Below are 20,894 nucleotides of genomic sequence, written 5' to 3' on the forward strand. Positions count from 1 at the left end.
TGGTTAAGTGAAGCTGATTAAATGTGCTGCACTGTAGATAGTGCTTTCCTGACATCAGAATTTCTTTCCAAGATTCTGAAATAAAATGCTACTGATAATGTGTGGGGAAATACATCATTACAAAAAAACTCTGGTATCTTCCAGAGCAGTATTACTGAAAACTAAGTACAGAGGTGTTGTATCTAGATCTGTCATTATAAAATTTATTAACAGATAATGTCACTTCTAAGCTCAGTAAGCTCAGTAATGGAAATTTCAAGGTTACACAAGTAGTGTAACAGTCAGGAAGTCAAGGCAGGCATTATTATACCCACTTTTATTTTGCATAAACTGTATTTTTTTAATTTTACATTTGCTATGCATTTTTGTTGCAAAAACAAACCCTACATAAGCTTCTGACATAATTCTCTATGCTTTTTCCCACACTTCAATATTTTCCTGCCTACAGCTGTTAGGAGACTCCAGGAGCAAGGTACTAGTGCTTTCTTGACTTTTTATTTCTACTTTCCAACTTTCCCCACCCTGTTGCTAATGCCCATGATACTGCACTTGAGTTAATTTCTACGCTTCAGTCCTGTTGAAATCAGAACTTTGCTGACTTCACAAGTCCAAGAGCCACGGGACTGGATATTGGAAGGAATTCTGTAGCAAACACTTAAGAATATAGATGATCTTTTCCTGATACATTGTCTTATCACTCCTGTTCTGTTAAGATTCATTTAAGACTTTGTTTTGTAGCATAACATATAATTTGGTTTGCTACCATAATTATTCTAATATCCATTTTGAAAGGATCAAGGTTGTTCAAGAGGTACCTGAGGGAATCAGGTCCTCTAATGCCAGACTATGGAAATGAGTGGGATTTAAGTACTCAACTCCTTCAGCAGCCTCTGAAAAAATTCTAGCCCAAACTAACAAAAATGATCCATATCTGAGTGCATTTCTAGAGTTACTTCATTATCAATTTCAAAGCAACTGTGCATGCCAGCACAGATTCCTTCAGCTCTTTCTTCCTTATATTTTTTTTCTTGAAGTACAGGTTGTATCATCATAGAATCTGTAACAATGGAACTGACCATTATTTACAGTAAAAGAACATAAAATGTCATTGCCAGTAGCCAGTTCCACTGGGCATATCTTGCTTTCATGCTGGGGAAGGCAGGCCCTCCTCCCCTTAGTCACTCCAATAGTCTCATTGAAACCAATGGGGTCTGTCTTGCCCTGCTGTGAGAGGTAAGCAGGCAGTATTGGAGACGTCTTAAAAACAGTTGTGTCACTATAACAATAGCAATAGTCTTCCTTTTAATGATTACAAATACTGTTTGGGCATCGATGTAACCATATATAAACATGCTGAGTTTCCCCTTTTCCAGAAAAAGCCAGTGAGAAGGAGATATGAGCCCTATGGGATGTACTCTGATGATGATGCCAACAGCGACGCATCAAGTGCTTGCTCGGAGCGCTCCTATGGCTCCAGGAACGGAGGCATCCCACACTACCTGAGGCAGACAGAAGATGTGGCTGAAGTCCTGAACCACTGTGCCAGCTCCAACTGGTCCGAAAGGAAGGAGGGGCTCATAGGTCTTCAGAACTTGCTGAAAAGCCAGCGGACACTGAGGTGACCTTGATAGTTTTATGGCATCAGTCATTTGTGAGAGATGGTTATAGTCAGAAGTCAGTGATATTTACCTGTGTTATCTAGAGAGTAGCCCTCACAGGTGTGAATGCTTTGTCTCCATAGTCTGGGAATTTAATAACTTTTGGAAAAAATTGGCATCAGTATAATTTTTATTACCTTGTAGTAATAATATAGGCAGGACTCAGATAAAGCATGCGATCTTCTCTTAGCCTTCCTCTGTGTCATGGAGGCCTCCAATAGTAGGTGCTTACTGCAGCCCAGTGAGATTTCCCACAATGATGGCAATGTAAATGCTCTCAAAGGGTGGTACTGGTTTTACATTAGTCTGCTTGAACCTTCAATACTTTTTCCCCAGGAACTTCAAACGCTGTACTTATTCTAAAATGACTCAGGGTGTGTGTGAGATGAGACAATGCTCTCAGTATGTTGAGTATACTTTGACTCTGTGAAGACTGTGTTAGGTATAATTACAGATACTATTTGTAACTCTTGAAAAATCTTGTATGAGCAATTTGAGTCTCTTATAAAGGATGTTGTTTACAATGTAGAGAGAAGTTTCTTAAGGCAATAAAAATGTGTACCAACTCTGAAACTTTGCTTATGGTAGGAGAGGCAGAACACTTTATCTCACAGAAAGCCACATAAACTCCTCAAACACCTTTGGCATATCCCAAATTCAAACAAATTTTAGAATTACCTAATATTCATGTGAAAACTTCACATGGCCCCAGGTTACTTTAGTTAATGTCAACTGGCTCTCAGGCCATAGGCTTTTCACCCTTAGTTTATGGTGAAAGCATCTGGAAACAAGCTGTTTATATTTTGGCCCTGCTGGAGATAACATTCACAAATAGCTGCCACATTTTTATTCTTACATTATGAATACGATGTACTTAAATTATGACAGTTTATAGGATGTTGTTGTGCAATATATAGCCTACCTACTTGAATTTGTACAGTTATTTTCCTTGTAAAAGGCCTTCACACTGGCTGAAAATACTTGATGGTTCATGTTAACAGGCTGAATGAAACAGCACTGGGAGGAGGCCTAGAGAGGTTAGTCTCTTGCCATCTTAAAAATATTCTAGCACTTCATATGTTGTGGTGCAGTCCTTAGGTAGGAAGTTCTACAGGTTTTTAATATGGACACAGAGTTTCTAGATCAGAGATGCTTTCTGATGTGGTCTATTTACAAGACTTTGAAAAGATACTTCCCACATTTATGATGTTGTCTTTATTTTTTAACAAACTGTCTGGAGAGACTCTAGCACTTCATATTCTTGCCTGAAAAAGTTGAGTGAGACTTTGTTTTTTGCCATGAAGGTGTGTGAGGATTATAATCAAGGGCTTGGGGACCTATAATCAAGGGATGAAATACTGAGAAGGTTGGGTGATGAACTCTTTATCCAGATCAGTAGCTCTTAGCTGAAATGCCAGTAGCATTCTATTCATCCCTCCTGGTTGTAGTGTTTGAACTGTACTGCTGTCTCTTGTCCCTCAAGCTAGAGCTTTCACTTGCTTTGATCCTGAGTAGTTTATAAACCTATATTCCAGAAACTACACCCCTTGTAGGCTTTTTTTGTTTTTTAATTTGGTACTGGTTTTAGTTCTCTGTATTTCCTTTTGACTTGCTTTTGGTCTGCTTCTTGCTTGGTTCAGGGTTGATTTGGTGCCTGTTTTAATTACTAGATATTATCATCCTGTTTGTTCCCATGGCATCTTGCAGAACATCAAGGTCATTAGTCCAAGGAGCAAGTCTGTCTGTCTTCTAATTAAATGTGATATCTTGTTGTGGTATAGCAGCTTTAACAAAAGGCAGTGATGTGGCTGCGTTTTCTTGAGTACTCTTGAACTGAAAGATGGCATCCCTTTATTAGCTGGGATGTAAATATCCAGCAAAATGTGCATGTAAAGTGGTATGGTACTTACCTGTTCTGTCTTACATGGTTTCATGTGGCCTAGCTCCAAGGGGCTCCCCATAGGCTATTCTAAATAAAACAAGGCCAGTAGGGACCTTAAGAAGAGCTTCTCACCACTGCCTGTTTCAGTTTAGTAGTTGGATTGTTTCCTCAGGTCCATGACTTTGTAGAAAGAGGCATGTTTATACTTGCTCTCTTCATGTAATCTTTGTCCAGAAAGAAAATTAATTAGAGTAATAAATAGGAGTTAATTGGAAAGCTGCAGTATGCATGAAGTCAGGAGAGTGTTACAGTGATCATGTTGAGTCTGTGCAGCCTGATCCTGAATGAGGCTGACAGCTCTCTGTGGTGTCATTGCAAAGACTTTTACCTCTTAAGACCATTGTTTTTGTGCCTGTTTAAAATTTTATCAACCTTTCAGGCATAGATATATTTGATAAAATGTCCTGTGTTACTTAAAAACATGCTAACATAAAATAATTACAGACTAATAGAATATTCTGGCCTGTTCTTTAAAACGTACTTTGAGAGGGAGATAAGTTGGTGGATTGTAGAATGAACATCTGTCTGTAAAGACAGTCAAGAAGAATGGATGTTCTTGGAGCAATTCCTGTGCATTTCCCTACTTGTTCTCATTTCATAGTGATTGTGAGAAATATCTAATTGCATCCATAGTATACAAGAAATTTTATCTGGTTGTCTTCCTCTGGTTTTGCTTGCACACTGAACAAGGAAAATTTGTTTGTAAGTTTTTACAAAATTCTTTGGAGTTTGCCTTGCAGGAAAACTAATGACTTGTATTTTCAATACGTTGCAAGTAAGCACTTTGGCACCAAACAGTTCTGTGTTTGACTCAAAGTCAGTATGCTATGAAGGAGATTCAATATGTCATTCTTTTTTTTTCCCTGGCACAAAAAGAGCATCTGACAATATGTTGGTAATAGGAGCTTACACTTAAGACTGAGCCTAGATTTAATTATCTAGTGATTTACTAGGTTACCCACTTCCATCAGAGTCAATTCTGGTAATTGTTAACATTGTGCAATTCTAAACTGATTTCACTGAAGCTACCGAGGATTCAGACCTAAATATTTATGATTAGGATCTACCCAAGCAGCATAAAAGTTCTGGTTTTACTTGACAATTTAAGTTGCCTGACAAAGAGGAGACTTGAGAGACCTATTCCTAGGCTGTAAAACCTAAGCTTCTATGGGACCAGCTCATCTGTCTGATGCAGGCAAAGTTAATAACCCCCAGTGATATGCGTTTCAAGTTTTCTTTTGGAATTCAGAATATTGAAGAAAATAGAAGCAGCAGAAAATGCAAGTATATGTCTTTGACTGTAAAAAGCATAGATTGGATTTTTTTAATGTATCCCAGCAGCTAAATTAGAATGCCAGTTAAGGCTCTGCCTTGATACAGAGTTTTTGAAATGTGACAATATTTAAATACTGAAGGCTAGATTTTTCAAGTGTTAATATTTACTAGCTTTTTTACTACAACTAGAGCTTTTGCATTAACACCATGTTTTATGTATTCTAGCCGAGTCGAATTAAAAAGGCTGTGTGAAATATTTACTCGCATGTTTGCTGACCCTCACAGCAAGGTAAGATCACAAAGATGTGGCTCGTTGTCCTGCATTACCATGTGTGCGCATTTGACACTGTTTCAAGAGAAGTGCTTTGTATTTCTACCCCTGCCATCTGCTGGGGGAAACTGGCATTGTAAATCTTGATTTTCACCTGTTTCACAATGAAGGGCCTCAGTTGCTCTTACGTTGCTAGGAAGTGGCTATTCCATGCTTCCCAAGGAGCAGCCTAATGTCTTTCATATGTCAGCTCCTGGATCAAGAGGTTCAGTTTTGTGTGAACCTCTCTAGGGACTGTCTAGGGATGTCTACATAGACAGTAGAATGAGATCCATGAAGGGTAACAAGCCATAGTTCAGCATCATGGTCATTGGGGTTTGTGTACTGTGTGTGCCTGGGAGCAGTATGGATTCTCACCAAAATATAATTCTGAATATTATAAATAAGTCTGAAACGTAGTCACTTTGCCTTCTTTGTAATGCTAAACTTCGATGCTGAAGGCTGTGGCATGAAATTACAGACATCTTGGTCCTGTCAACAGGTAAGTGGGAGCAGGGAGAGGGGCTCAAGTCTGTCCTTGGTGGCAGTGGTGATCTGTCATCTCTACTGCAGAAATTACTACTACAAACTCATTAGTTGTGGTGTTAAACATAGGTAAACTTTGTTCTACATAACCATGTTACTTTGATTTAGGAAACTTGATCTCACCCAAGGTATATACTATTTTAAGTAGCTCTGTTGAGAAGAAATGATGTTTTATGAAAATGTAAACTTCAAATGAATGCATATTTTATTTGTTGACAAACTGCATCTGAACAACCAGCCTTGATCACTATGTGTGCTAACGAGTGGTTTGTTTTGTTGCATGGCCTGCTTTGCCGTGGAATTCACAACAGAGAGTAAGTGTATTCTACCCCCTTCCTTCATTTGTTTCGTGTGGTATTTTAATGACACATTTTAGACACGTCTTGTCTTAATTTTTTTTCAGAGCAATGTTGTCACTAAAATAATTCATTCATGAAACTGTCTATAACAAAACCATCCTGAAACCCAGACTGCAAACTCCTCCCCTTTCATTACTTTTATTAAAAGCTCAGTCTTCCTTTTTATGACACTTGATTTGTTTGTAGGTTTTCAGCATGTTTCTGGAAACACTGGTTGATTTCATCATCATTCATAAGGATGACTTGCAAGACTGGCTTTTTGTTCTCCTGACCCAGCTGCTAAAGAAGATGGGAGCAGATTTGCTGGGGTCTGTGCAAGCTAAAGTTCAGAAAGCTCTGGATGTTACCAGGTAGAGTACTCAGGTGGCAAACTCCAATATCCATGAAGGCTTTTGCAGGATTACAGGAGGACATCTGATGAAAATTTTAAAAGCCCAGTAGTGCTATATATTTTTGGGGTCAATCTTGGTGAATACCGAAGAGGTACAATGTTAATATTGCAATTAAATAGGCCTGAATTAAAAAGGCCTGTCTCTTTTCTAAATAGATAACTTGTAACATTTAAAACATGTAACTGATAAGTTTTGTTGATTTGGCTTTTTGGTGTGCATGTGCCTTGATAATTAGTTTTCTTTTTGATTATGTATTTGCAGTATTCAGAATATGCATGGTGCTTTACCACAAAGTTCAGAGCATCTTTCATGTGCTCAAGCAGCAAATAACAGTAATGTCAGGATGAGAGAGACCTTGACTGCTACTGCACACCAGTTCTGTATAGTCCAGCTCCTTTTCTAAGGATATCCAGCACACTGTTACAATAAGTTCAGCTCATCCTGGAAATGGAATAATTAAGAAAGACATAGTAGTAATGCAGGAGAAAATAGGATAGTGGATGGAAAAAGAGGAGAGAAATCAAAACCAGTTATGAACTCTGAGGAAAAGATGAACCAGTCTGCTGCTAGTAATAAGGTAACGAAGCACAGCCTGAAATGAAGAAGGAATTAATGGGTATGACAACAGCTGGATAACTGTACAAAGATCAGATAAACAGTGTATAAAGGACTTAGCATGTTTTTGTAGTATTAAATCAATAATCAGCTAATCCTTAGACTTGGTATTTCTCTGGCTGCTGATAAAGAGGACAAAAGCATGATAACTGCTGAAAGCTGTTGTGTAGTCTTTAATGTATTGAGTTAAGTTAGTCTTGAAAATTTGTTGCATTACGTTTTTGCTTTTGTTTTCTTTGGACAGGGATTCTTTTCCATTTGATCAACAATTTAACATTTTGATGAGGTTTATTGTAGATCAGACCCAAACACCAAACCTGAAGGTCAGTATCAAAAGCCTTACGCATCAACATGGTTGTCTTACTTTGCCATGTCAAGTGTACGTACCATAGAGAATAGAACTCATGGCAAACTAATTGTAAGTATCTGCATTGTATGGAAATTGATTAGTAGCAACTTTAATGCTCTCATTCTTCATTTTAGTAAATCTAAATATTTTTAAAATATAGGGCTCTATGATTCATCTCAAGTCAGTAAGTGTTGGGCTTTATGCACACTGGAACATATCAGAGTGGAGTTTAGACAGGGAAAATTGCTCTCCAGCCTGGGTTTGGTGGGAAGAAAGCCTGGCTGTGCAGAACAGAAGGGACCCCAGGCCCTCTGTGAATGGCAAAAATGCCCCAAACATTAGAGCTTTCTGCTACTGAATTCTCCTAAGGGGAGACTGTTTTTCAGGAGGTTGCTGTTTCAGGGCTATAGGATCATTGTAAACTCTGGAAGCCATACACAGTCATGTTCCTGAGGCAGGAATATACAGGATGCCAAACAACACAAGTTTTCTTTTTTCTATCTTCTTGGATCTTTTCAGACTCTAGCATAAGGCATTTGGTTTGAGATGCAAAGCTCTCTTGGCATCTGGAACAATAACCACTGGTAAGAGTGGCATGGTGGAGTACTGAGCTGCTTATGCTAACACCCAAGAAGACATTTCAAGCCAGTTCTGATATACCATTGCAAACTCTTTCTATTAAAATTTATCCTGGGTAGAGACATAATCACATGGATATTCCCATCCCCACCCCCAATTGACACAGGTCTTGTCAATTTGCAGTGGTATCTATTTATTATGGGATAAATCCACCTTTGCCAACTGATGACAACAAATCCTGTTTCCCTTCTCAGGTGAAAGTTGCTATCCTGAAGTATATTGAGTCATTGGCAAGACAGATGGATCCAACAGACTTTGTGAACTCCAGTGAGACAAGACTTGCTGTATCTAGGATTATAACTTGGACAACAGAACCAAAGAGCTCAGATGTGAGAAAGGTAAGCCAGAATGATCAAGTATTTGCAGTAATTATTTCTCTGCAGGAGGAAAAAAAAACCAAAACACTAAATCAAAATGAACACCTGAAGAAAACCACCAAAAAATGCCAGAAAACCAGAACACCACCAAACAACAGCCATTAAATATAATTAAAAATTCAGTGGTTAGATTCTAATTTAAAATGTGTTATACAGACCTCACTGTGCAAACCAAATTTTCAGTGCAGTAAAGATACATTTCTGAAGGATGTTTTTTTTTTCTAGTAGGTTCTTTTCTGTGAGACTTCAACTTCTATTACTGTGCAAAAAAGAGATCATAGTTTGAAAATGTGCTTTTTCTTTAGTAGTCTGGAAATATCCTTAGGTTTTTATTAGCTGAAGGCTCTGGACTTTGTAGACTCAAAGGAAATCTAGCACAGCTTCTGTGTTATAATATTATTAAAAGAAAGTAAACAAATCAGTAAACTGCCAGAGGTTCTCGGTTCTTTTCTTTTAAGAGCTGTGTGTTTATCTCAGCCTGGAAAAAACTGACACATTTAGGTCATGCCTGGTTAACAAAGCTACCTTGTTCTTCATCTTGCAGTAGATGCAAGTGTCAGGCAAGCTAAAATGGGACAGACAGTGATACTCATCTCTCCCAGGAGGGAAGCAGGACTTGGTTTAATGTACCTGGCATCTGTATCATGATTTAAAATTACATTCTTTTCCCAGCCCAGATGTAGAAATAGGTTCCAGTAAGAGTTAAAGACTTTGAGATGTACTTAGATTAAAAAAAAAATTAAAACCCGACAAAAATATGTAGTCATTTTTAGAATATAAAAATTGTATGACATTTTTACACTCTACCTGCGCTTTAAATGTTGATTCAATACTAAAATAACATGATCTTTTAATTTTGGAAATTATAATTATTTATTTGAAATTTTATAATTATTTGTTTGAAAAGATAAAACTGTATCAAAGGTGCTGCAACTGTAGCATCTGATAGCTGACACCAGGCTTCAGAGAGGCTTTTTTGGGTGCATGCTCCTTGCTTTCTGGCATTCATCTGATTGGATCTAAAGCAGAATGTCTCATCCTCTTTTCTGAAGACTTTCTGCTGGGATAATTCCACACCAGTGTGACTAAAATTTACTTCTGCAAAATAGTCTGCCTCCAAAAGAAAGGAAGAAAGGAAGATTTAAAGTCCTGCACTTAAATCTGGAATATTACATTTCCATTTTGATGCTTCCATGTATAAAGCCAGAAAGAATTAAATAGGCAAAGAAGCTGCTTCTCTGTTACAGTTCAAGAGGACCTCAAACTTTGATGGTGCTCTGTGAGAAGGAGTTTTAAGTACAAGTATGCATTGGAAAGCAGAATCTCTGCATATTGCTCAGGAGAAAAAATATTCTACCATTAGGGGTCATCATTGCTGCATGCACAATTGAGTTAAGAATACCTGTAGCAGCTGAAATAATTGGCTGTTGACTCTGCAGCTGTGGGATATGGGGAAGGGTTGTTCATAGTGTGGTGTCCATCCTTTGACCTGTTTTGAAGACTTACAGAGCTCTGGCAAAAAATTTCCAGCAAACTCCACCTGAACATTACCTGGGCATTACCTGTCTTTGGAGGCTGATAAGACAGTACTGAGTCTAAATTCTTATTAATAAACTGGTATGTGACTTGGATTTGCCTTTGCCTGTAGCTTAACTGTGAAATAATTTATTTGGAAGCTAATTTAGGCTACTAAAAATGAATGCTCAAGTGATCCTTATTTCATACCGTTACTGTACTATGATTTTCTTAAGAACATAGTACAAACCACAAGCTTTAGAAGAAACACTGCAGCAAAGGATTTATAAGCAATCATTGGCTATTATCTCTGTCAGGACTTTAGCTAACAGTCTGATAAATTCATTATGCAGTAATGTACTGTACTACCAAGGGCCAACCCAGACAGGTTAAATGTTCTGAAGAACACAATTAAAAAGTTGTCCTCCTTTTTTAGAGACTTGGAAAAAAGTACCCTTTTCTATATAAATATTAATTTAAGGTGAGCAGATTCTGCCCTTGTGGAATCTATTATGGTGACTTTCAAGATCTGAGGTTTTTAAGTGTGAAGCAGCCCATATGTTGTGAACATTGTCACAGCCTAAAAATGAAGGCAGCAGATGAGTTTGTGGGGGAGACTAGTTCAGTCTTCAAATGATCAAAGTACTACAAGAGGCCTGTAAAAAGTGTTAAATAACAACTCTGCTCCTGCAAGCTGATGAGGAAATTTTATTCTGGGTACTGAGTTTTGGTTGGTGTAGTCCAGTGCAGGTATACTTCTGCCACTGCCCTGGTGGAACAGCCAGGGACTCTTTTCCTCAAGAAATGCAGTCCCAGAGCCAGTGTTGTTCTTTCCTAGATTTGGGCTACTGTATCCTAACTTAATTCAAGTTGCTTCTGTGGGGAAATTATGTGGCTGCTGCATGCAATTAATCACACAGATCAGATCCTGTGGTAGCAAGTCAGGGGTCTGTTCAAGAAATGGATTATATTTTCAGTCAATAGTGGGATTATCATTTTATTATTTATTATCTATCTGTTACTCCTGTTCTCCATGTGATGGTCATGGAAATCCCTGCCCCATACTTTAAGGCTGTGGAGAAAAATAGGAAAAAAAAAGTAATATTTAGTCTAAAAACTGAATGATAAGACTTTGTTTCAAAAGTTTGCATATTCTTAAAATGGCACTTCGTAAGCACACTTCTTTCTGACGCCTCAATTTATCTACAGACCATGTTTTATAGCTAGTGAAATCAGGGAAATTTAGTCAAAGGGAATGCAGTTATGCATAAAGCAGTTCATAGTCTCATGTGGAATGACACCAGTAGCTAAACATAAGCTCTGTTGTCACAAGAAAATCATGGTGTACTTTGAGGAGCATACAGCTGATATTAAAGAGTGTCATTGACAAAATGTCAGAAACCATTTGAGCTGCTGATAGTAGCCATGAACTATGTACAGTCAAAATTATTGTCAACCTTTATGTTTAAAATAAGGTGATGTGCAGTTTGTTATGGGTAAATATTTGACTTGTTTTAAAGACAGTTGAATGCAGGGTAAACACCCATAAGTATTAAGTTAGGATTTACTTCCTGCAAGCACTGCTAGAAGAAAGGTGAAAGACATTTGTCCTCCATGCTGAGGCAAAGCTATTGGGTAGGAAGAGGTCATGCAGCACTGCATGGAGGCCTGGATGAGATGTGGTTCCAGTGTAAGGAGAACACCTCTTGGCAATTTCCACACATGCTGTCTTGCTGCTTTTTTCCCCAAGCAGAATGTATTGATGGGCAGGGCACAGATCAGGATTTCAGATAACTGAGCTGTGGTTGTGGTTGTATCAGCATCTACCCTTGTACGCTGCACTTGACTTCCCTCTGCCTTGATTTATTCCTTACTATAACAAGGTGTTAACTCTGATTTTTCTCTGGAAAATGTTTAAGATTTGATTTAGTTGTTTCACAAAAGCCAGTTAATTACCACACAGAAAAATAACTCAAAGTGCAAATACCAGCATGACTGGTCTGAGGACATAAGTCAGTAACTTCACCATATTATCACTAATATTCCCAGCAAAGTTGTTATGTAATCCTTACGTAGGTAAAGTGCTTATTGAATTTAGATGACAGGCTTGGGCTCTGCATGGGAAAATACTTTGATCTTGGAAAAGTGCCATCACATTGAGAATGGAAATTAAAATGAAGCTTCTGATTTGATTCTGGCCTTTATAAAAAGCCTCATGCCCAAAGCTCGGGTGAATGGAAACTTTTATTAAACACGAGTGCTCTGGATTGAGCTGTCTTTGAGGGCACACAGGATGTGAGTGCTCAGAAGGAGCTTGCACCAGCTGAAGGAGAACATGGCCTTCTCAGGTCACATGCCAGTGGCATTGCCCACTATCTTGTTAGGCAGCCAGGATCTGCTCTTAGTGGTAGATAACAAGATCTGTATTGCCTGATCATTGTTTGGACTACTTATCAAGGGGAAGAAGAAATTTTCCCTTTGTGCCAGATATCCTGCCTGGCTTCTCTGTTGATGAAAATTCTTACAGTAGTTTTATTTTACAAGCCTAAATGCATTTTTACACGTTGTGTGGCAACCTCATGCCACGTGTACACGATGTTCTGCCTTTTACTGGTGTAATTGGCTGCCCTTGAACAGACAGTGGATGGGACTTGGTAAGAAGACAGAACAATTGCAATGAATCAGAAACCTCAGGAGAGTGTTTGGTTTACTGTGACTTGCATGAAGATCAGTTCCCACTCAGACTACCCAGAGGTAGGCCCTTCCTTGGACTGGTACCATTGGTTTGCAGGTGAAATCCAGAGATGTCCAAAGAAAACAAGTATGGGATCAAGTTTTTTTCCTAAAACTGCCTGAGAAACTTTCTGAAGTATACTGGAAGATGACTTTTCAGAGAGAAAGATGCAGATCAAAAAACTCTCCATGTGCTCCAACAGGCAATGAAGATGTATTTTAGGACCACTTTAACTAGTGGTCCTAGATATATTGATATTGTCACTTTGTTAAGGAAATCATATTTATTAATAAAGCCCAGAGCAAATTTGAATAAAATATTGCTTTGATGTCTGTAGGAAGACCAGTGAGAGACAGGAAAGGAAACACTGCTTAGGGAATGAAATTGGGCTCCTTTGTAATATTGTGCCATGGGACTTCTCAAATCTCTCCTGGACCTTTAGCTTTCCATCTAGCATCAGGCTGATTTGAACAAACCTGTGGCAGAAACTTCTGCACTCCCGAAGACTCTGAAGTGAGCTGAAATGGCATTGTTCATCTTTGCTGGACAATAAACACTGTTGGTCATGGCCTGTTGCAGGAGCAGTGGCAAAGAGGATGCTTGCAGACAAACTTTTGAATGGCAAATTGTAATATTCCCCAGTTACAGGCTTTTGCCTTGCTGGTTCAGAGGTTTCTCTAACACATTTGCAATGTTCCTCCACCAGATCTGGTTATCTTAGAGTCTATGAAGACCCAAGTTGCCAGAGAATCAGGCCTCAGGATTTAATTCCAGGCTTACGAATTCTTAAATATGACTGTGTCATACTGCTGAGTTCAGCCTTTTAGCCAAGGGATATTCCTAAAGAAGTCAAACTCGTCCCAAATGTACAGTGGAACTCCTTTCAGGTATTTAAACATAGTCAGTCTTAGGAAAAATAGCATAATATATAAAAGATGGCACTCGGTGGACTTAAGTGTTTACTTGATTTCATGCTATTGGAACAAAAAGGATCTTGGTGTCCTAGCTATGTTTCCAAAATAGTAGCTGTCATTTTCTGTTTGTTTTCAATGTGATGCTAGAGAGCTACTAGAGCCCAAATGTTTGCAGTGTACGCAGTGTAAGGAAACATCACCTGCTTGTTGGAAACATGGGGCTGGGGCAAGTTTCCTTAAAATGAATCCCTTCACTTTATACAGCCTGCTGGTATCCTTTGAGTTGAAAGCAGTTTGTAATATAAGCACATTTTGTAGCGCTTAAAATAGAGCTCTAGTGCATGATAATACAAGATAAGGAGAAAATGCTTCTTAGGATATGTGTACTCATGTTTATATTGTGTGTCTATGCATAATATGTTTGTATGCACATGCCATTTATATAGATACACACCCACCTACATAGGTATAGGTGATGTGTGTGTTTTGAAAATTGATATTAGAGGTGATATTTACATGATGCATTACAGAGCCATCCAATAAATAGACCATACTCTGTTTTCTCTGCACTGTGGTGGACAAGTCTGCCATACTTCTGGGATTTTAAAAGCTCATGTTTCATTACAAACAATCTTGCTTTAGAAACTTTTCTTTTTTATTAGTTTATATGTAGGAACTTCCCCCTCAGAATTTAGACTTGTATCTTGCCAGTTTTATAATAAAATGTTCTCAGTTGCTAATGAAATGTAACCTCTATTTCTGGTCCTGAAGCCTGTTTTTTGCAACAGATGCCATTTTGTAAGGAGCAGAATAGCCTCCATTGCTTGACTTCTGGGGTAACATCTGGCTCTCCAGAGATAGTGAACATTTTTGCCACAGTCTTTGCTGTGCCTAGGTCACAAAATGATAGCATGCATAAGGTGTTGTAATCTCTTATGGAACAGAAATCCAAATGTGTCATGATTCAATGCTGGATACTTTTTGCTGGTACTTATTTGAGATGCCTTTGACACATGTAATGCAACTGCCTATGACTTGTAAAAAGCCTTTCATGATATATTGTGTGCTATCTAAAACACAAGAGCAATGTGGATTTAATCTGTATGTGAATTCTGCTTCTAAATCTGTTAAACAAATTCTTCCTTTTCAGGATGTGGATGTAAACAGCATATTCTAATAGAAGTCTTGTGGGAAAACTGTATGTGTAAAAACCTGTGCTCAATCTAACATGCTTGGATTATGTATGAACTGGTGAAGCAATTGTGCTTTATATAAATATATATGTATGCTATCAGTAATGCTGGATGTCCATGCTCAAATGATTCTAGACCTGAAAAAGGAACAAGCAGGAGGTTTGGTTTGATAGTTTGTCAGGTTAATGCCAGCTAACATTTAATTGTCTGCTGGAAACTACACTTAACACTTGTTTAGAGTCTGCAAACACTCTCAGTAGATGTGAATTAATAACATCAACTGTGCTCATTGGAGAATCGAAGTGTTGCCCTATGCCAATGTCTGCTAATACAAGCTGCCTAATGCTGCCTCTTGATCTCATGGATCTATACTTCATCTGCAGTTTAGTATAATGCAAAGTGACATGAGAGAGTGCCTCTCTGTTATTAAAATCACATTTCCCTTAGACTGGATGCTGAAATGGATGGTGCATACAGAGTATGACTATTTCAGAAGTTAGTAGATGGTAGTGTGGATCTTCCCTCAACCTATCAAGTGATAAAAGGCATTTAGGCAGTGCTGGTGCATCAGATTGATGCCTGGACTACAGTCAGGAGACTGCAGTTTCTTAACTGCTGCTTCATCTGAACTCAGAGACTTCTGCACAGATAGGTGCAGGCAGATGCAAGCACGTACTGCTCTGCTCTGGCTGGCCAGGTGGCAGTGCCATCTGAGTGCAGCACTGCTTAGGCTCTGCACCTCAGCAGAGGCTTTCTAGAGGTTGTGGAGGCCATCAGGAGGCTGCCAAAGCAAAGCATTGAGGGATGATCTGTAAGCTTGAGAGTTGTGACTGAATTTAATTTGGAGCCAATGCTGGCTGCCCTCTGCTGAAAGAATTGCTGTTGTGGGTAAAACAAATATTAATGCTTTTTTTTCCTCTTGAAATTAATAAAGCAACTGATTAAAATTCTTTTGCAAAAAGATAGCATGTATATTGTATATATGATTTAGTTGAAATCAATGCTTTTTCTAAATAATACCAACTTTCCTATTTGTCAAACCCAGACCATGCATAGTTGGGTGGGTGAGGATTTGCCAGCTAGGACAACTACAGCTTCCTCAGGGCCTGGTGAAGGAAACTTGGAAGAAAAATGTAAACAGGTAGACTGAAAGCTGTGTGAACTAATCACACTAATCTCGTTTGTAGTCTCAAATGTCTAGCTGTGTGAAGAGGGCTTGACTGGGAGTCTGAAAAAAGTATGTGTGTCTGTGAAGTAATTTTTAGCTTTGGTGTGCTTTTCTGTTAATTTTCTTGTTGTAGTTCCTCATAAAGAATCAGGGTCTGCAGTCTTTCCTTTCTGCAGGGCTGACAGTGTTGTGAGCTCATTGCCAACAGAAGTTTGAGTAACTGAAAAGTGCTTTCATATAGCTCAGCCAGCTAGCTGATTATTCTGCTTGGTCTGTTTGACCAGCCCCAGCAGCAATCATAAGGCATTTGTATTAAGCTTAGGTCACTGACCACCTTTCTTCTCTAGAATCAATGGACCTTACCCTTGATCTTTCTGCTTAATAAGCCCAAGACATTTCAAAGAGGCTTTATTGTACTCAACAGAGTTTTAGATTTTGATAAAGCTGGCCAACATCTACTGTCTAGGTGAAAACAAACCCCAAAAGTTGATGAAGCTTTTGGGTCCCTTTTGCAGCTGACTCTGGACAGCAAGAATTACACTGACCAAAGTTTGAAACTTTGGGAGTTTCTGCTGGCTTGTGGAACCTGTTTCCTGGCTACATTGTAATGAGGAAAATAATTGAGTTACATAAGCAATCCTTTGCAAATGATTGAAGAATCTGAGGTGGAGCCAGACCCCTTCACTGGAATAGTCAGGTTCTAAAGTCACTGGAGTTTCTCCAGTTTAAGGCAGCAGAGAACAGCTTCATTGAGATTAGATTATTTGTAGGGTCTGTGGTGTATGCACTGGAAGGAGATGGATTACTGTTCCACACGAAGGGTGCAGGGACACAAAGGCAAGGGAAAATTCAAATATTACTGTCTTCAAGCTATAGATCATCACGCATGAGTGTTGCATGGAGAATATTGTTGCATGGAGAACATATATATTGTGTACAGAAATAATTTTTTAAAATTGTTTTAAATTTATCTGCTCCTGGAGTAATCTAATGAAACAAGGGCCAAGATTTCCAGAAATGACCAGTGATTCTGAGATGATGCAAATGTCCACTGGTTTGTCACAAGCTGAAAAACCACAGCCTGTGGGTTTAAAATTCTTAAAAACGTTATCTGTTAAAGATGTCTTCTGACTAGATAAATGTATGGTAAGTAAATGAAACTTAGAGGGTCATCAGGTGTGTCCAGAACTAATTATTAGATGTGTAGGAAAACTGATCATTATACTCTTTGTTACTGAAGTAAAATGAACTGTATGCAAACTTGTAAGTATTGCAAGACTGAAACTTGAAGCATGCTATAAATGTGATTTCAAGCTAGTGTGGACCTTGCAGTTTTTGAGGTCAGCGGTGTTGATTTTTTTGTAGCAGGGACCAAGACCTGAATCTTAAATAGGACAGGAAGTTATGGCTGAACTTGTTCAAGTAATTACCTTTGCCCAAAATAAACTTTTAAGTGTAGCTGTGTGGCTGAGGACTGGTTAAAAAGAGCACAGCCAAGGTTAACTCATGTATCTCCAGTGTTGATTTTGATAGCTTCAGAGGAGCACTGCTTCCAGGCTGTGTTAGCATTTTGCTTTATTTGAAAAAGCATAGATCGTAAGTCTGCTTTCTTTCAAGCTACATAAAATTGTAAGCATTGTGAGCAAATTTTTAGTGCTTCATTCAAAGCCCAACGACCTGTTTGCAGGCAACAGCAAAGCTACTGAAAAGCACAGGGTGTAGAGAATATTGGCAGACAATCCTGAAGACAAACTGGATTTTGTGCAAAGAGGGAGGATGGACACACTCCTGTTTTCATTTGTTTTCATTAAATCCAAAACAAAAAAGTGTAACAAAATTGAAGTGACTTCTGGGAGCTGAAACATCACTCAGAAACTCGTGTAGCACCACATCTGTGCTATCTGTATGTGTGTGTTAAGATTAAACTATACCAGTTAGATAACCCTCTGCTTCAAAGTGAAGCCACAGGGTCATAAAGTCCCTGGTGGAGCTTTGAAGATTTTGCCCAGATCTGCAAAATGCAACTTAGGCCCCTCTGACACACAAGAAAGGTACCTTCAGAATGTCTCATTGTAGAGTGTGTCTGCTCTGGCACCTGATTTGTTCTGTTTATGTAGAAGGTCTCCAAGGATGACCTTATTTCTAACCAACTGATGGGAGATGTGTGGGACAAAGGTGCCTTCAATCCTTTCTACCCTCAAGCAGCTCCTGACTTACCAGTTGATTTTTTAAGGTATTCTAGTTTGAAAATTCTCAACCTGGGAAACCTTCTTGATCAGTTTTACTCTTTTTTTTTTAATCTCAATGCATACAAGGTCTGCTTGTTCTGACACAGAAGATTTGCATGTCTACTTCCTAACCATCTAGGATATGCATGTGATTCACAAACAGGAATGTACTTTGGCATGAGTTTTTCACATTGCATTCAATTCAATGTTCTGATTGTTCTTCTGAGAGCTCTTGCTTGCAGTAATATTTTTATTACAGAGAATACTGTGCAGGTGAAAACATAAGTTCTTGGGTCAAAATGGACATAAAATAGACATCATTGTTGGATACCAGGCAGGCTTAATGGCAGAGTTGCCCAAAATTAAAGGTCAGAGGAGGGTATAACATGAGGCTGAGAAAGATGTGGGGAAATTTTTTTCCCCACTTCTTTCATTCTTAGATCTTTGGTATGAAATGACTACTGCCATGTTGTGTTTCTGTTCAAGTCAGTGAGAGATTTGTCAGGAGGCAGCATGATCCATCTGGAATGAGGAGTCTGAAGACCTGTTGTCTGCAGTCTTTGGAAGCCTGCTGAATGTTATGTGGCTCAGTTTCTTTGGCCACATGAAAAGGATGTGAATTGAAAAACTTTGTATATAAAAAGCTATGCTACAGTAAAATTGTGGCTGACAGCAGAAGGAAAAGAATAGCTTGATTTGTAATTTGCACTCTGAAGCTCAGAGGTACTTGGAGTCCCCTCACAGCAGAAGGGGTTTTGTGTGCCCAAGTTCATCTGCTAAAGGGTTGCACAGGGAACTGCAAACACACTTAATTGCTGAAACTTTACAGACACATTACTTACTAAAAACTCCTTTGAACGGATGAGAGCAATGAACATAGTTCACTCATGACCACAGCAGTGAATGTTACTGTTACCCTCTTTGTTCTTTTTCATTTTTAGGAAATTTTAGAAAGTTCAAGAAGGAGTCGGGCACAGGTGTCTGCTCTTCCTAAGCCTGTATCTGTGTTGCTCCAAACTCAGAGCATGTGTAACTTTGCTACTTACTTGTGAGCCTAAGCCACTGCTTTGTATCCAGATATGTATTCTGGAGGTTAATATAGCAATAGCTATGCCCCTCTCGGAGAAGGTGGTCCTACAGACCATCAGAGATCCTTCATAATTTTTTTTCTTGTTCTTTTAATTAATTTTTGTATGCTTGTATATTTCCAAGGCAAAGACAGGGAGAAAAACAGGATTCTTGCAATCCATGTGAGTCTTACACTGCTGGAGAAGTCCAGTTAGGAACATGTGATGTTAATTACTCATGCAGTTCTGCACTCTGTGATTTATTCTGCTTTTATTCCTGTTTAATTCCATTGTCTTAGTTCAGGATACACAGAGGTTTACGTTTACTAACGGAATTAGTGGAGATCCTGCTCTGGCAGCTATTTTTGCCAGACAGATAGGGAAACCCTGTCCAGTGAAATTAATAGTAAAATTCTCTATTGTTTTGATGGTACCCTGGTTTCACTCATTACATTTAGGGAATCTGATGGGGTTTAGCCTGTCCATGGATGAGAGAAAGGTGGTTCTCACTACCCCTTTACATCTTCTGCTTACAGTGGAGTCTTTCGTTGCTGAAACAGCCTCAATGGTGAGACTTGTAAGGAGAGGTAGGAAAACAGAGCAGGGATTATCTGTCTGATGCTTAGTCAGATGCTTAGGAAGAGGAGAACTTGGGTGGGAAAAGATCTAGTTCCCTTTGCATGTGAAATAGAAAGCACAGGAAAGACATTGTAGTTCTAGATTGTTCATATTTGTCTGACCTTCTGGTTCTGTTACTTGTAAATTTTTTCACTAACTTTTTCAGTTCAAATATAGGCTGATCAGCACAATGGTAAGATATTCTCACTAGCTGTGAGTAGCTGTATGCTTTACATCTGAGCAGTATATTGTAAGCCCTAAGAACTCAAGTATTAAGTATAGCAGTTAACAATTCCTTATGAATCATAACAAGAAATATGGAACAAAGTTGTCTAGTATGGGAGTCTTCTTTTGTTCAAAAAGACACATTGTTTGCAGTCAGAATTGTTACCAACAGAACGCATACTCTTTTCAAAGAGTAAAAATTGATGGTCTTTCCTTTCTTCTTCTTTTCAGGCAGCACAAATAGTCCTGATTTCTCTCTTTGAATTGAACACTCCTGAGTTTACCATGTTACTTGGTGCCTTGCCAAAAACATTCCAGGATGGTGCTACCAAGCTTCTGCATAACCACCTCAAGAACTCCAGTAACACCAGTGTGGTGAGAGGCTCTTGTTGATAAACTGTTGCAGATGTTCAGTATCATGAGTTATCTGTAGCTGTTGCCTTGAAGCAATATGGCAAGAGGCTTCTGTTTGTTGCTTTTATAGGGACTGTGAAAACAAAAATCTGTTATTTTTAAGTTTAAGATACTCATAACCAGTACAGATATTTTTTTAAAAGTAAAAAATTGATTGAAAAGTGCATGAAAGTTGATGGGATTTGTGCTTTCAAGTGGGTGATGCTTTTGAAAATCCTGCCAGTACTGATCATCTGACTAAAACAGAGATCCTGATAATAGAGATTTTCTGAGTTTACTACTATTGGAATCAGTTTAATAAGAGATGTATTGTTTAATAAGAAGCTTGCAGGATCTTTAATGTAACCTACTAGGTC

General features: G+C 38.6%; 1 protein-coding gene across 7 annotated transcripts in view; it reads left to right on the top strand.

Annotated features, from left to right (window-relative positions):
- CLASP1 (cytoplasmic linker associated protein 1) overlaps positions 1-20,894 on the top strand; it is a 177,558-nt gene that overhangs the window by 124,053 nt on the left and 32,611 nt on the right. For 3 of the 7 annotated variants that reach the window (XM_030454751.1, XM_030454752.1, XM_030454754.1), the window contains 7 exons: positions 1,374-1,618; positions 5,101-5,164; positions 6,043-6,045; positions 6,277-6,440; positions 7,342-7,420; positions 8,280-8,423; positions 20,356-20,499. In XM_030454751.1, the coding sequence (XP_030310611.1) occupies positions 1,374-1,618; positions 5,101-5,164; positions 6,043-6,045; positions 6,277-6,440; positions 7,342-7,420; positions 8,280-8,423; positions 20,356-20,499 (843 nt within the window). Of the gene's footprint in view, positions 1-448; positions 473-1,373; positions 1,619-5,100; positions 5,165-6,042; positions 6,046-6,276; positions 6,441-7,341; positions 7,421-8,279; positions 8,424-15,863; positions 15,960-20,355; positions 20,500-20,894 lie in introns of all 7 variants that reach the window. The other 4 variants (XM_030454748.1, XM_030454749.1, XM_030454750.1 and 1 more) reach the window with 2 other exon arrangements.

This window comes from Calypte anna, chromosome 7 (assembly GCF_003957555.1).
Source record: "Calypte anna isolate BGI_N300 chromosome 7, bCalAnn1_v1.p, whole genome shotgun sequence".
NCBI lineage: Eukaryota > Metazoa > Chordata > Aves > Apodiformes > Trochilidae > Calypte > Calypte anna.